The sequence below is a fragment of the Grammomys surdaster genome, unplaced genomic scaffold (assembly GCF_004785775.1).
Source record: "Grammomys surdaster isolate TR1022 unplaced genomic scaffold, NIH_TR_1.0 126313, whole genome shotgun sequence".
NCBI classification, from domain to species: domain Eukaryota; kingdom Metazoa; phylum Chordata; class Mammalia; order Rodentia; family Muridae; genus Grammomys; species Grammomys surdaster.
The window spans coordinates 11,649,311-11,666,444 of NW_021621113.1; the positions used below are offsets into that span (position 1 = coordinate 11,649,311).

Genomic DNA, 17,134 nt, shown 5'->3' on the forward strand with positions numbered 1-17,134 from the left:
ATTCATGGTTTCTTCCTATAAGATCTATATGGGACCCTATAATCTCTCCTATTCCCTATTCTTAATTTCACTAATTACTTTGCCATCCAAGGACTATGCGCTTGGAATATGCGTAGTAACCACTAAGGACACAGCTTGAGCCCTGCAGGCTGTGGAAAAATCCATGATCCATGTCACCTTTACCACAGAAATCCAGTCATAGCCAGGGGATTGTGGCACACACCTTTAATCCCAGAACTCGAGAGGCAGAGGCAGATCTGAATTTGAGGCTAGCCTGGTCTACAGAGCTAGTTCCAGGATAGCCAGAGCTGCACAGAGAAAGAAATCCAGCCATAAATGCGTTTTAATAATAAGAAAAACCAATCCCAGATAATCCAGAAGCTGCCTTCCGGTTCTGTTCCTTGGGAAGTACAGCTAGTAACAAAATCTATGCCATCCAGGGGCCAGGCAGAGGCAGGACACCACTCTGCAAGGATACACAGATGCAGGGATCTGACTGACTTTGTATGGTAGGGGAGGCCGGTTCCTTTGTGCCTGCTGCTACAGGAAGTTAGCAGGCCAAACAGCCAGGAAGGAAAGATGGTTGTAAGGTGAGTGACGTGGATAGAGAGGTCAGATTGGAAGCCAAGAAGGAGAGAGCTCCTCCCGGGGTAGCCTGGAACCATGCAAAAAAAAAAAAAAAAAGGTCCAACCCGCCTGCGTCTAGTTTGCTTTGTCCCTTCTGGCATAAGCCCCCCCCCCCAACTTTCTGTCTCTCTCTCTCTCTCACTCTCACTGAGTCAAAAACATACCTGAGCACAGTGTGGAAGGAGAGACCCAGAAGGTTCCCACCTTCCAGGCAAGCCAGCCTGCACAGCAGGTCTGAGCTGCAAGCAGATTTGACCTTCCTATGCATGTGTCTTCCCTTCTGTTTTCTAGACAAACTACCAAGACACCTTCTCACCCCCACCCCACTCCCTTGCAAACCCAGTGCTTGCAGAGAAAGGAACTCTGGGAAGCACCACTCAGGCTTAGCTTACCACACTCGCCCTAGGGGAAACAAAATGTGTCTTCCTCCAGACTTGTTGCAAGACCTGGCCCTTGCCCCCAGCTTCTGAGGCAGGAGGATACCATCTGTACCAGCTTGAACATCAGGCAGCTGGCTGCTTCCTTCCTGTCTAACTTCCTGGGGACCTGTGTAGCCTTAGGCAAAGCACTCCACCTCCCTGAGTTTCTGGTGCCACTCTCGCTGTGGGAAGAGAGCATCTGCCTCACACAGGGCAGCACGCAGCATGGCCGAGCTCAATACGCCTGCTACCACATGAGTATGGCTTGCTTTATCCTCCCTTCCCTACTCAGTCACCACTAGAAGGTTTCCCCATTATCTGTCTCCTTTTCAGTCTGGGGACAAGTATGAGCATGTGAACACATGTACATGTTCACACATGCACATACCCACTGATGCATGCACACCCTGACATCCATGTGTTCGTACATTTGGCCTATATAGGTGTCACATATGAACCTAAAGCCCAATTTCAGATGCTGGCATGGGTCCCGTGGTCCCAGGGCCCTGTCAAGCATGCATTCATGTTCTGCGCTGACTTTTATATCTTGCATATATCCATATCTCTTAAAGCGTAGACATGAAATTTCAGGGAGATGAGTACTCTGACAGTGTTTCTGCTAGGGATTTGGCAGATCAAACATGGGAGCTTTCTTCACAGGCTTGGGAGTTCACTTAAGTGTTTCCTCAGATGGTCACAGCTGTGAAGCTGAGTCCAAGATGGTAAAGACCCTGCATGCCGCTCCACAGAGGCAAGATGAATCCTAGAAGCCCGCTAGACTAACCACCTGGGGATGGCCTCTGGAACTCGAAGAGGCGGCTAAAGCAGAGAAGTATCTGGCTCTTGGTTTGCGTCTAGGGGTGTCTTCTGTGAAGCCCCAGAGTTGGGGAGTCACTGAAGCGTCCTGTATTTTGTTTTCTCCCTCACTAAACTGGAGTTGAAGACAGTGTGAGTTGGTGGGTAAAGTGGGGGCTTAGGAGTCTAAAGTCTCCCAGTCTAAGTCTGTGCTGGTGCTGCTACACTGTGTGATGTGAGATCAGCCTCGCAACCTGTCCTGGACGTCGTAGATACACACAGGCTCTGCACGCTCCCTTCCAGTTCAGAGCCCCCATGTTGGGCTCCTGTTTTTCTAACCTGACAGCATCTCTGGCCTGGCTGAGCTTCTTCAGATGCTGGGGCTTGGAGCTAGGAGATCAAAAGAGAGGGACCTGACCATCTGCCCTTCTGTGGGATTTGCCAGCAGCATCACACCAAGCCTGACCCCTGACCCCTGACCCCTGACCTCTGACAGGTGAAGCAGGGATCCAGGTCTCTTCATGAATCTCAACTGAAGACACAAGAGATCAGAGGGACACTTGTGATCCCTCACAAACCCACCCAGGCTGAGCTCTGGAAATGGTTCTGATTTGGGTGGCAGGGAGGTTTTTTTTTTTTTTTAAAATGTGTGTGAGTGTATGTGTTTGTGCTCATTCCCAGGCACAGGAAAGTACATGTATGCATGTGTGTGTGTGTACACGTACATGTGCATGTGAGTGTGTCTATGCATGTTTGTGTGCCTGTGTGTGTGTGCACACGCTCAATGGCATGCACTCAAATGCGCGTGTGTGTGTGTGTGTGTGTGTGTGTGTGTGTGTGTAACAGGTTCAGGTGCCATTCCCCAGGTATGGTCCTCCTTGTTTGGAATTTTCACTGTTATTTGCTTTGTTTGAAGCAGGGTCTCTCACTGGCCCAAGACTCACTAAATTGGTAAGTCTGGCAGCTATTGAGACCAGGAATCTGCCTGTCTCACCTTCATACTACTGAGGTCACAGGCACACACCACCATGCCCAGCTGTTTGGTTGGGTTTTGTTTGTTTGTTTGTTTGTTTGTTTTAGGGTTTTTTTTCTACTTGAGGTCCTTATGCTTCCTTGTAGCCGGCTCTTTACCAACACAGCCATCTCCCCAGCACCCCCCTGATTTTGAAATTTTCATGAGTGAAACCAGCATGTGAGCCCCACTCTGCTATTGTTTAAATATAGTTACTAACATACACCAAAACGTGTGAATTCAGGGTAATCTCATATAATTAGCTTTATTTAGAAAATGTTCGAACACTGAAGATCTCTAAATATAGACCTCATGTGTCCTGTGCATATTCTGGAGATGCGTGTGAAGAAGCCTAGACCCTTCCTCGGGAGGGACGCTTCTTTAGTGTTGAGCACATCTCTTCTTCCCGTCAGGTTGCTATGAGAAAGCTCTATTTTTTTTTTTTATAAAGCAATAGATGAGTTCAGGTTTTTAGTGCCCTTAACTCGGTGAAAAATAATCAATCGTTCTGCTATTGGTCTGTACTGCCCCCTGAATCTTAAACCATTTTTGCCTTGAGTGACATCTCAGAACCCCAGCATCCTGCATCTGCACCAGGCTAGCACTGGGAGCCTCGTTTTAATTAGTTAATTGGTCCTTTCTGAGACACAGTCTCATGTAGTCTAGGCTACCGTCCCTGCTAGGATGCAGAGGCTGGCCTTGAACTCCTGATTCTCCTGCCTCCACCTCCCAGGTTCTGGGATCAGGGGTGTGCATCAGTGTGCTCCTGGAAGGAGTCTTGTTTTATATTTTGAGGAGACCCAGAGATTCAGACTATCTGGAGGTTCAAGACCACACAGCTACAGAAGCCCGGGCTGGGATCTGATTGTTACCCAGAAGCTCAATGTGGTGTAGGGCTGTGTCTCATCTTCCTCCAGAAGAAGCCTGAGCCCCCGGGTCTGGCTTGAAAGATCCTAAGGTTTAAGAAAACGAACTCAAGACAAACCATGAAAGGCATCTAAGGCTCCCACCTGTTTCCTGACCTCCATCCCTGAGAGCATACAGATGCCTCAGGGGTTAACAAAGCCTGGGCGATCCTACCTCAGCCCCGTCAGAGGAAGTGCTGGGGTGATAGTTTTCTAGCCTTGAGAATGGGTTTTATTTAATATCTACATAACAGATTTATAGAGTTAATTTGGCTTCTCCTCGAGTAAAAGGTCTCTGGAGGGTGCTAATGACAATTGGGTTCCAGAAATTGAAAGAAAACTCAACACTGCGCTGGCCTGGAGCTGAGGAAGCTCCAGGGCCCGGAGCCAACTTAGCAAGTGCAGGCTCACCCATCCTGAGAGCCTGCCAACTCTAGATCAGAGTCCCTCTCCAGGACTCTGGAGGAAAGAGTATAGCCCTGGGGCTCTGTCCAGCCCAGTGGTGCACAGAGGAAGACAGATCCAAGACATTGGGGGTCGGAGATGCGTCAGGAATACAGCATAGGGGGACCGACACTATGGGAGGCACCCCCAGGGCAGAGCCCACAGAGGACGGCATTAGCAGAGGAAGTTGGGGTAATACTGGTAAAGGGGGTTATAACTCCAGAGGTTTCTCCGCAGGCAGTAGACCAGCTTCCGGTCACAGGCACAGAGCCTCACTGGACAGAAGGAGCCGTGTTCTGCAAAACGGATGCCAAGTACAGAATGAGCATGGGAAGACTGCAGCCACCAATGCTGACTAGTTCAAAGTCTTATCAGAGGGGGACTTCTAGTCTGCATAGACTCCTCCCCCATCTGGGTCCTGCTCTGAAGGAGCTCACAGTGTGTGGAGGAGGACTCTGAATCGGGGTCATACACAATCTGACGGAAGAGCTTCAATTCACGTCCTGAACTGAGATGCGTAATCTAAGGGAGGAGACCTGCCGCTGAACTAGATGCCCAGCTCTTGATCTTGATTGAAGTTTCTATTCAGGGAGTCCCCAGTCTGGTGGTGTAGACACACTCCCTTTGGGTAGAGTGCCTAGCTTGAGGGTGGAGCCAGTTTCTGTGGGAGGCATTAAATAGAGATGCACCTGGATGTAACTGGCTTTGAACTCAGGGGCCTGGGCATGGATCCTGTCGCATACTGGCAAACCTCTCAGCTTCCACCACACGTGCGAGGTAAGGGAGATGAAACCAACTCTATCCAGGGAGAGGAAGTATAAACCCACAGTACTGGTGAATACTGAGTTTAAACTGAGACTTCCCTTTCCTGGAAGTCTAAAGAGGTTGCCACAGCCCCATGTTCCTCAGTCTCACTCTCCCTCACAAGATACAGGCAGTCCCACCTCTTGGGCAGCAGAATTCCCAGTCTGAAAGGGAAGCCACCCTTACCGCAGATGACTAGGCCCCGTGTGAATCTGTAGTCATAGGACTGGGTCCGGATGGCACAGTCTTTTTCTTCCAGTTGCCCATAACAATGGTCATGCATCTGACAGCACCTGCCGAGGGGAGAGATGCCGATGCTGAGTGAAGAGCTACCCTCCTGACCCCCCTACCTGTGGCAGAGTCCAAGGCGACAGAGTTCAAGTCAAATTTAAACAAAATTAGAACCATAGGTCCCTGGTGTACACTGTGCTTAGATGTTTAAGCTAAATTCTCTCTGAAGGATTTTTTAACCTCTCTCCCTGACGAGAGGTTCTCTCTTTGCCCTGTATGCACTCCAAGCTTTATGTACCTTGCCTATGAGCACAGACATCTGGGACAAAGTTTGACTTTCTCTAAGACTGTGACAGTTCAGGCAAGATGCTCTACATAGAAGGCTTGCCTAGCAACAGCAAGCATCTCCACCAATAGGCGGACGGCAGCTCTTACCTCGGGTCTCCACAACCAATGAGCTTGGTCTCTAAGCAGCTTATGTAAAGGTGTTGGCTCTCCTGCTAATTTAAACTTCCCCTTAGCTCACCCTCCTGGAATAGGCCCAGAGTTTCTACAGCATTCAAAATCTTAGTGCAATGCACCACTGTTCCTAAATCAATAGCTATTCTTTGGAGATTCTGACTGCTGTTTAGGCTGAAATGCCTTGCAGGTATGAAAGAGACAACAGCCACATTCCTCTGGTAGAATCTGTGGCAAGTAGGTGTGAGCCGGCAGGGATGGTGTCTGGTAAGTTAGCTCCTCTCACCCACTAGAACTGCCACTGGTCAGAAGTTCACAGACCTGTTTTTGCCTCCTAATTGCTAGACAGAGTGCAGGTGTGGTGGTTTGGATAAAGATGGCCCCCATAGGCTCATGGGGCCTGGCACTATTAGGAGATGTGTTCTTGTTGGTGTAGGTGTGATCTTGGGGGAAGTGTGTCACTGAGGGTGGGCTCTGAGGTCTCAGATGCCCAAACCAGGTCTAGTGTGGCATTCCTTCCCTGCTGCCTGCAGATCCGGGTGTAGAACTCTCAGCTACCTCTCCAGCACATCTGCCTGCATGCAGTCGTGCTCCCTGCCGTGAGGATAACAGATTAAACCTCTGAACTGTAAGCCACCCCTCAACTGAATGGTTTCCTTTATAAGAGTTGCTGTGGTCATGGTGTCTCTTGACAGCAATAGAACACTGACTCGGCAGAAGTGGTTACCAGGGACTAGTACGAGATACACCTGTCCATGCTTTTGTCTGGAGGAATGTGGAACATTTGGGGACTTTGGACTAGAAAAAATGACTGGACACTGTAAGTGGGGCTTAGAGGGCCATACTTGTAGGAACATGGGAGACTCAGTGGTGCTGAGGGTGATTTGAACTGTGGGGACTCCGCTCAAGACCTTTCGGAGAAAAAGAATTTTAGTATGTGGCCTAGAGACAGAAAAAATTGTGGCTGCTTTCTGCCCTTATCCAAATAAAATAAAATAAAATAAAATCAGCCTGAAGCTAAATTAAACAGTTTTGGATTAACAGCTTTGGCAGAGGGCATTTCAAAACAAACTAGTATGTGTTGCTCGGTTATTTATTAGTGGTCAGTCTTATGCAGATCTGTAATGAAGAAGGGCAAACTGATCAAATGTACAGTTGGAGGAGGGGAAAAGAGGTGTCACAAGGAAATGGAGTGGGGCTAAATCCTGGGTTTCAAGGAGATACACAGATCTCCTGAAGCGGGGTGGAATAAAGAGACCGGTGACCAGCATGATCCCACCCAGCTTGTGAAAAGGAATTCGGGAACAGTTTGGGGCCAAGCAAGGTGGAGCATACCTTTAATCCCAATGGCTAGACAGAGTGTAGGTGTGGTGATTTGAATAAAGATGGCACTGGGAAGGCAGAGGCCGATGGATCTCTGGGTTCAAGGCCAGCCTAGTCTACAGAGGAGATCCAGAACAGCCAGACTTAGGTAATGAAGGAAACAATCAAAAAGAGAAAGCTGGTGAAAATATATTTGAACGAGGGGCCCAGGCTCTGGCTCCAGGAAGCAGCAGACCTTGGCAGCTTCGGCCACCTGGTTCTGGCTTTAGAGTCAAGGATACAAGAAAGGAGTTGTAGAATCTCCCTCCATGACTAAGGAAAGCTGCTGGGGCCAGGCATTATGTCATCGGTGTCCCTGCACACACGTGAAGGTCAGAGGTCAATGTCACGTGTCTCCATCAATCACTCTCTACCTTACTCTCTGAGACGTGGTCTCTCACTGGAACCTGAGCCTCACTGATTCAGCCAGACTGGCTGACTGTCAAGCTCCAGGGATGCGTCTGTCTCCACCTCCTCGACAGCGTCTGAAACTCAGGTCCTCATTCTTGTACAGTTAGACCTCGATGACCAAGTCACCACTCCAGCCCCATACCTATAAATTCCTATACAATATCACACACTAAGCTAAACAGGAGTTTATAATGATGTGTTCAACCACAATCCATTTCCACAGAGGTAACTCTAAGCCCTCCCCTTGCTTCTCCATACAGTCCCACGTCAGTGTGGCCCCAACTCTCCAATGTCATTTGATGCCACCCATCATGGCACCCCCACTGGCATCAGAACTGTTACCCCTGTACCCTGAGCCGTTCAAAGAACAACATGTCCTGTCTAACACAGTCTTCTAGAATGGCTACGCTGCTCTAGCAAAACGCCAGATCCTCTCTTGCTCTTTAAAAGCTGACACACAGTATCTAGACACATCGGTGGGCACAATGCTGTGCTATACATCATACCACTGAAACTGTTTATCTTGACCATCAACTTGACTAGATTAACAGCAGCCTAGGAAATTAGAGAACCCCACCCTTGGATGTGTCTCTGAAGGCTTTCCCAGAGATTAGATCATGAGGGTTGATAACTGGCTTCCTCAACGAACGGATTCATGATATGAGGGCATTATCAGGAAGTGGTACATGATGGAGGTAGGTCCTATTCGGAAGAAGTGGGCTGCTGGCAGTGCATCCCTGCCAATGATAATCTTGCCCTGTCATCTTTCTGAAACCCTCTCTCTGCTTCCTGTTCACCATGAAAGAGCTCCTATGCCACACACGCCTACAATCAGGATATCCTACCCAAAACAGACACAGAAACATGGACCCAAGTGGGCACGAGTCCTTTGAAACTGTGAGCCAAAATAACGGATTAGTCCCTTATACTGTTCAGGTAGCAACTTCATTCATCACAGCGAGAGAGAAAGGTAACTAAGGCAACCATGATGATTCTGCAACCATCAAAGGGATGTAAATCACTTCTCCATCGCGCCAAACATGCATCTCGTTGTGCTGAGACCATTAAAAATCTCTCCTGAGATGCTCACCGCACCATTAACCACTGTGTTAGAGCATCAAAGCGTATTCCTCCTCTGACTGTAGCTGTACACTTATGGAGTAACCTAGGCCTCTTCTCTCTTAAGCTTTAGTGGCTGAACCAACTAAGAGGGCTACATAAGACACACTGTGGAGTTCTCAAGGTCTGTGATAAAAATATCATCCCTTATTGTTGTTGAGACAGGGTCTTGCCATGCAGCTGAGGCTGACCTGGAACTTGCTATATAGCCCAGAGCAACCTCAAACTCTTGCTCTCCCTGCCTCTGCCTCTCCAGTATTGAGATAGCAGGCTCACACTTCTACACCCAACTAGCTATCCTCTTTTGCCTTGTAGTTTGGGAATATTTGTCTTAGTGAGGGTTTTATTGCTGTGAACAGACACCATGACCAAGGAAACTCTTATAAAGACAACATTCAATTGGGGCTGGCTTACAGGTTCTGAGGTTCAGTCCATTATCATCAAGGCAGGAGCATGGCAGCATCCAGACAGGCATGGTACAGGAGGGGCTGAGAGTTCTGCATCTTCATCTGAAGGCTGTTAGCAGAATACTGACTTCCAGGCAGCTAGGCTGAGGGTCTTAAGCCTACGCCCACAGTGACACACTTACTCCAACAAGGCCACACCTCCTAATAGTGCCACTCCCTGGCACAAGCATATACAGACCGTCACAACCTGCAAGAGTCACCATGCTGTAAGAAAGTCTACACGACCCGGCAAAGGACCCATAGAAAGGGCCCGAGCATCTACCCACAGACAGTGACAATCTGAGCCACAGCCATGAGCTGCCTGGACTGTGGATCATCTAACTTCAGCCATGGCCTCCCCAGGCAGCAGGCTCATGAGCAAAGTAAACAGTCACAGTTGCATTAAGCCGACACATAAGGATCATTTCAATACTTCTATATTTTCAATCATCTCTATATTTCAGTAAAGCAGGTGACACATTAGGCCACTGAGATGTCGGGGCTCTTGACACTCATGTGGCATACCTTTTAAAGCTGCTTACTTCCTCTGAGCCTTAGCTTTATTTATATTAAGATTTATTTTAGAATCCAGGTGTAGTGGCGCACGCCTTTAATCCCAGCACTTGGGAGTCAGAGGCAGGTGGATCTCTGAGTTCGAGGCCAGCCTGGTCTACATAGTGAGCTCCAGGACAGCCATAGCTACATAGTGAGACCCTCGGCTGTGGCTCAGGTTGTCAGTGTGTGTGTGTGTGTGTGTATGTGTGTGCAAGTGCATACACATGTGAGCACTGATGCTTAGGGAGGCCTGAGGCATCAGGTCCCCTGGAGCTAGAGTTACAGGTGGTTGTGAGTTGACCAACATGCGTGCTGAGAACCAAACTCAGGTCGACTAGCAGGAGCGGTGTGCACTCTAACCACTGAGCTATCTCTCCGGTCCTGAGCCTCAGTTGTAATTCTCATCTTTTAGAATAGACATGGAGTCAGGGGCGGTGATGAGGGCGGAGCCCAGAACATTAAGAGTGGGGATGATGTCAGCTCACCAATCAGTGCCATCCTTGGGGGTCCCACTGCCGCCCCAGCCACAGTAGCAACCATAGAAGCCATAGTTCTTAACAGCATTCTTCCCGGTCACCTTCTCAATCATGGACTTCAGTTCTAGCAAGCCCCCTGGGACTGGAGAAACACCTGGAAAACAGCCCAAGCCTGCAGGTGACACCAGGCACCTTGCTGCAGATCTACTTGCTACCCCCCACCCTCTCAACCCTCTCTTATTCACCCGGTCACTGGGAGGAGGGTCAGGGAGATGAGAGCATGCTACCTGGAATAGAAGAGTTTGTACTTGGGAGCTGAGGGGTGTGGCTCAGTTAACAGAGGACTCACCTAGCATGCGTGAAACTCTGGTTTTGATCACCGGCACTGTGTAAACTGAATGTGTAGCATGCCTACACTCGGAAGGTGGAAGCAGGAGGTTAAGAAGTTTGTGGTCATCCTCAGCTACACAAATTCAAGGCTAGCCTGGACTATCTAAAAAACCGTTTTTTTTAAAATTAAATTTAGAAGCAGAGTAGGCCATAGCTTGAAGCCAGCTCCCTCATATCACAAATTGGGAAACTGAGGCTCCTGTAAATCTAGAAGGATGTAGCTTGTCTATGACTTTTGCTGCAAGGAGCCAGGGGCTTTTTCTCTGCTTTATGTCTCAAGCTCCTCCCAGCTCTCCAGATAGCTCACAAGACATCAAAGAGTGGAGAAGCTCACCAGGGGCTTGTATGAGGGATTAGGGGGCTTCAGTGAAGCCTAAAGCCAGGTGTCCTATAACAGGCCCCCAGACCTTAGCACAACTGACTCCATGATGGAAGTACCATTCAGGCTGTAAAACTCAGCATGGAGACAGCAGCACCAGCCAAAATGAAAACAAAGACCCAATCCATCAAAGTCTGTAGTTCTGGGAAAGTCTCTAACTGTACTAACCTTGCCCTTTGGCTTTGGTAGTTCTACTTCTGGCTAATTGTTCTTGTGAACTGAAGTATGTCAGCCCAGGATATGGTTTTTGTGTTTAAAAGCTCACTCTGAGAAAGGCTCGGGGCTACACTTCAATCACCCAGACAGCTAATGAAGACTTTCTATCGGCTTAAACCTATGTCTACAGTCTTCTCTGGTGGCAACCCCACAACATTTCAGACACCTCCCAGATGGGGTGGTATGCAGCGCTGAACAAAGAATGACTCTATCTCTGTCTGTCTGTCAGTCCATTCATCCGTTCATCCATCCATCCATCCATCCATCCATCCATCCATCCATCCATCTCCCCTTTCCTTCCTTAAACTATGCTCTAAGTGTTCTACTACTGAGATGCCCCCCGCCCTAAGCTGGGATATTTCTTAAGTGTTTTGTGTTCCACTTTGTTCCCCCTGTTTGCCCTTATTCTACACTTACACATCAGGGAAATATCTGCCCTCCACATTTGCAAGCTATCTTCGTGTTCACAGCCTTCACACCCTGGCCTACTGTGTTCAAATCATGCCACAAAACCATGTCCACCACTGCAAAAGCAAGGGAGGCCAAGGCCTTAGCTGGTATCTCCGCGTGCACCGTGAGGGCAGAGCTGAGATGGAGACACAGGTCTCCTCACCTCAAAGGCTAATGATCGCTTTCTTTTCCACTACCCAGTCACTCCCAAGGTTGGGGGTGGGGGAGCCATATTTAGAGGTCACAGAGCCAACACTTACTGTAAGCCAGGAACCAAGCCAGTGTGAGGAGGCCCTTCATTTCTTAGGTTCTGGAAAACAAAACATATCCCATGGTGTCTTTTAAATAAGTTGTCACTGCCAAGGCCTGTTCGGACCCCACCCGGCTCAAAGTAGGTCTGCCTGTTCCCTCCTTCATTGGGCAATCCAACTTTTCTAGCCAGAAAAGACAGGATGAGGGCAAGAGGTAAAGCCTCGGGGCTTGATCCATGGAATTCCCTGGAGACAGAGAGTCATGATTGTCGCCACCAGAAGTGGCAGTGACAAGTGCCCTCTACTCTGTCCCCTCGGTAGATGTATAAATGGATACTGTTGGCACAAGATGAAGGGCAGGACTTGACTAACTCTAGAGACAGCTAAGAGTCAGCATGGAGGGGCTGCTGGGGAGATGGCTCAGTGGGTAAAGGTGCCAGCCTCTAAGCCCAATGGCCTGACTTTGATCCCTGGGACCTACGTGGTAGAGGGAGAGAACTGACCTCCAAGTGCACGCCCATACACATACATACCACACACTAAAGATGTAAAGGGCGGAGGGGAGAGGGGGCCAGGACACAGCCTTCAGAGTCGATAGTAGAGTGGTGGGCACTGGGGGTGGAGGGAGCTGGAGCTTGTATCTTGTTCCTGTAGTTCATGTGGCTGGTGTCTCTGAGTTCCCTGATGGGTAGTTGACAGCTTTAGCTGTTGGTCTCCCCACTATCCTGCACTGACTGGCCAGAATGGGTGCTCCAGAACGGAGTCTAGCACCTGTAGTGAGTCACGGCCACGGGGGGCCTTGTGGTCCCTAGGCATGCTGCGGGCCTTTTGACAGCCCTACAGGTGCCACTGTCCGAATTTGCTAAGGGGAAAGATAAGGCTCAGAGACTGCCAGGAATATGCCAGACAGTGCCACTCAGCCAATAGTGTGGAAACAGGATGTGAACCCAGGCCTTTGACCCCTCACTGAACCATGCCACCCCTCCTAGAGGGGAAAATTCTCTCAACTCTGGGGTTCTGTCTTTCATAAAGTTCATCTTCTAGGGCTCCTACCTTCCTGTCTGGCTGGACACTTGGAAACAGTTGTGGCCATAGACAGAGGAAATGCAGGGTTTCCAATGTGGCCTCTATGAGGTTTCTCTGCTGGCAGCTGCCTGGTTTTCTCCCTTCCTAGGATCCCCAAACCCCTGCATACCCACAGCTGTTTGGCTGGCCTGTGGTTAGCTAGGACTTCCTCCCCGGTGCCACGCTGACTCCAGGCCCCCAAGTGGACGGGACTTTGTGCCATGCTCTCTACTCAGGTCCCTGGCACCCCCCAAAGCCCTGGCCTGCAAACACAGCATTTGAGACTCCAGGGACTCCTGGCTATCGAGCCAGCCTTTGTCCAAGAGCACCTCTGAGTTCCAAGAACATTCCTGAGAGTTCTGTCCCCACACAACCCTGCTCGAGGGATCAAAGCACTCAGGTGAAATGGCCTGGATGCTACTTTCCAACCCAACCTCGCTGTTTTTATGAAGCAAAGACACCAGAGATTACATACTGGGCATCTTCAGGGTGCCAGACACCATCCATGTCACTCCCGAACCATGCATGGCCTTGACGGGTACACTGACAAGACACTGTATGTCCCCTTCAATGGGGATCTGTCAGATGAATGAATGAATGAATGAATGAATAAGAGTTATTGATTTTACAGACTGAGGAACTGTCAGGCTCAAGCAAGGGGCTGGGGAGGTGGCTCAGCGAGTTGACACCCTCACTGTGCAAGCCCGAGAATCTGAGTTCACCTTCTAGCACCCACATAAAGCAAGCTGAGTGTGTATTTGCAACTGCCTCTAACCCCGGTGGTGTGGGGGCACAGACAGGAGGCTCACTGGGACTGGCTGGCTGTCAGCCTGACTCCAGATTCTACTTCTGTGCTTACATATACGGAAGAGAGAGGGGAAGGGGACAGGGAGGAGAGAGAGGGGACAGGGGAGGAGAGGAGAGGATCTACAAGCCCCCATGTAGGTAAAACAGTTGCTCAAAGGTTTAGATTTAGCCGGCTAGTGAATCTTGTCCCGACGACTCTACTCCATTTCTCTGAGCTACCCCTGTGGTTACTTCCGCTCCTCTTTTCCTGTTTTCTTTTTTTTGTCTTTTTCCCCCTTTTCCTTCCTTCTTTCCTTCCTTTCTTTCTTCTTTCTTTTTTTCTTCCTTTCTTTTCTTTTAGACAGGGTGTCATGGAGACCAGACTGACCATGAACTATGTAGTCAAATTCTTGATCCTCCTGCCTCCACCCCGGGATTACAGGCATGGACCGCCATGCCCAATTTCTACGGTGGTGGGTGGAAGCCAGAGCCTCGTGCATGCGAGGCAAGTGCTCTGTCAACTGAGTTACATTCCCAGCCCGTATATTTATCTCATGAAACTTGACATCTTACATCTCGGGGGTCTTGATAAAGAGAATGAGCCCCTTGTAGGCTAGCCAATTCCTACAGCTAAGACCCGGCTCTCCTGCAGGTATACTTTCCACATACCAGTCAGGCCAATCAAAACCTTCAAAATCCCAGCACCCACACACTTAACCCTTTCAGGCCAGGCCAGTCAACATTAGCCCAATGGCCCCTGGAGGGAAGCCTAGAGCTACTGAGGCGAATCTCACTAGCCAGTCCGTTCTGCTCTCTTTCCCTGCTGACTCACATCCGTGACAACCCCAACCACCTCCAACCCTCTTCTCCCATGGACTGTTCTCACACAGACCTCCCTGGGCTGGGCTGTTGCTCTGTGGGTACAGCAAGAGTCCCTATAAAAGATGTTGCAAAGACAAGTTCCGGGGAAGTGTCGGCAGTGGCTGGGCGTGAAAACGGCTGTCCAGGAGTCCAGAGCGTCTCTGGAGGCCAAGGCAGCCCTGAGACAAGGCTATGACTTGTCTGTTTTTATCCGATGACCACAGGGACTCAGGGACACTGCGGGATAATTTCAGGGTGGGGCCGGGCTATGATAATGAAAGGTGGGAAGAGCGGATGTGGACAAGATGGGAGAATAGAGGGCGATGTGGAAGCCAGGGAGCTGCCAAGATCCTGTGAGGAACGGGCCCTTCCAGGCCACATGAGGGAGCCCCGTGTGCCCTGGACCTCCATTTCCACCTCCTACCTGGGAAAGAATCCAATGGTCCAGTCCGCTTTGAGATATCCCCATGCTGTGCTGGCTCTGCATCCCGACACAGGGGCAGGACCCACACCCCCCGCCTTGTTGGGTAGCCCCACAAATGAGAGTCTCACCTGATTGCTAGTTCTCTCTCCTCAGTCCGGAGAAGAGGCAGCAGCTGGGCCTGCTTGGTTTTAAACCAGTTCAGTCGCCTCCCACACCGCTGCCTGGGCCGCCTCCAAGATTCCCAGAACCCAGGGAGGCCCACTTCAAGACCCCCTGTTGTTTTCCCTACTCTTGACTCTTGATAAGGGTCTCAGGGCTGGGACTGGGGAGCTCTCAGGGGAGTTATCCAGAAGAGGCTAGCTTGAGCTGACCTGAGTCCGAGACTAGTCAGGGACCAGAGACGGAGCCCTGAAATCCCCTCCCAGGCACAGTCTCACTTCCGCTGACACAGTGGGCCTTTGTGGAATGATCCAGTCTTTGGTTCCTTGTGGTTTCCCAGCCCACAGAACCGCTTCTATTTTGTTCAGCCACCGTTCGAGAGCAGCCACGGGTGCAGATGGTGCTCTTCTTCCTCCACTTTCTAACTTGCCTGCCCCAACTTTCTCAGGAGCCTGTAGAGCCCCCTCTGGGGACACTGCAAGATGTCTCCCTAGTCCTAGCATCTCGTACCACCTGTTGACACCCAACTCACTCACTACTGAATCTGACACCCAGCTTTTCTCCAGGAGCCACTTAGTAGCTGTGTGACTCTGGGTAAATAGCTGTGCCTCTCTGATTCTTCATATGAAACTTGAACACAGTGACACATACCCCCCCCAATCCCAGTGAGGACAAACTTTAAAATAATATCTCACAGAAGAACGTATGGCTCAGTGGGTAATGTCACAGATTCTACATCCTGGGTTCAAATTGAGATGTCCTCACTAACTGAAAAAAATCATAATCAGGTGGTTCATCTGCTTGGGGGAGCTGTCAGGAGCCTTAGTGAATCAATCCATGTATTAACACTTATAATGATGCTAAAAGCTGAACTATGCTAATGAATGAATGGTGGAATGTTCTAGAAGTACAACATTGTGCACTCCTGTGAATCCTCATACTCATGCTTCATAAAGACGCCTTGGAATGAGTTACTGCCCCTCTTCCCCCACAACCCCCTCTCCCATGTACTGCTCTCTTGTGTTTCTTGGAGTGGGTTTCTGATTTGGTCTGGAGCTCCCAGTGCAGCTAAACTGGCTGTCCATCAAGCCAAGAGATACCTAGGATATCGGTGCATGCCACTGGGCATGGCTGTCTTCTAATTCTGAGGATCAAAGCCAGAGCGTCTTACTTGTGTGACAAGCACTGTACTGCCTGAGCTAGCTCCCCAGCACTGCTGGCCTTCTATCCCTCCTCCCTCCTGCCTCTCCCATAGCAACAGCAGCATCGAGAAGCCCTCATGGCTACTTCTCTCCCTAGGACCTAATCATAGGCTCTTCTGAGTTGCCCTGGGAACTCAGCTGAATACAAAATACTTGTCTACTGTGTGCCAGACTCTAAAGGGGATCCAGCTGTGAATGAGACCAAGCCCCTGCTTTCTGATGAGGAGAGAGAGCTGGTAAAGGCACATACACTAGTGACATATACTACAGTGACAGGCACAGTACCCAGAATGGTCAGTTCTGCAGTCTCACTTCTCCTTCTTGACCGATTGTCTTCTCCTTGGGGAGAGCAGGGTGGTGGTGGGGAGGTGGCCATGTGACATGCAGAGATCAGAGGACAGCTCACAGGAGTCAGTTCTCCACCTCTCCCAGGTAGGCTCAGAGATAGAGCTAATGGAGGCAGTGTCTACCTGCTAAGCCAACTTGCCAGCTCCTCTTTGTCACAGACCTTGTCATCCTATGGGAGACCAGCAGCTGTGGACATTGGCTCAGTTAATAGTGTCTGCCTGGCATGCAGGAAACTCTAGGTTCTATCCTCAGCACCAGTATATACTGGGTGTGGTGGCACACACCTGCAATCCCAGTGTAGGATAAATGAAACTCTGTCTCAAAACCCAAGAACCAAAAAAGTGCCACCTTCCTTTTTGCCTCCAGTGGCCTTCAGAAGCTTTCATTTTCCTCTGAAACTCACGTTTCCATGTAGAGGCCTCCATGTCACCTGATGGCCACCGCTCCTGGCCTGAATTCTGCTGTGCCACAAGCCTGGCAACCTGTGCTTGCTGTTCACCATGAGTCTCCAGGTTCTTCCTCTACCAGCACAACCCCC

The 17,134-nt window shown here is 49.9% G+C and overlaps 1 protein-coding gene across 2 annotated transcripts in view; it reads right to left on the reverse strand.

Annotated features, from left to right (window-relative positions):
• Positions 1–4,299: 4,299 nt before the first annotated feature.
• The window catches only part of Pla2g5 (phospholipase A2 group V), a 20,707-nt gene continuing 7,872 nt past the window's right edge, over positions 4,300–17,134 (reverse strand). The window contains exons 1-5 of one of the 2 annotated variants that reach the window (XM_028760006.1): positions 15,016–15,032; positions 11,761–11,810; positions 10,075–10,219; positions 5,193–5,299; positions 4,300–4,498 (exon numbers count right to left, since the gene is read on the reverse strand). In XM_028760006.1, the coding sequence (XP_028615839.1) occupies positions 4,377–4,498; positions 5,193–5,299; positions 10,075–10,219; positions 11,761–11,800 (414 nt within the window). In that variant the 5' untranslated portion in view covers positions 11,801–11,810; positions 15,016–15,032 and the 3' untranslated portion in view covers positions 4,300–4,376. Of the gene's footprint in view, positions 4,499–5,192; positions 5,300–10,074; positions 10,220–11,760; positions 11,811–15,015; positions 15,033–17,134 lie in introns of those variants that run through there. The other variant, XM_028760005.1, reaches the window with a different exon arrangement.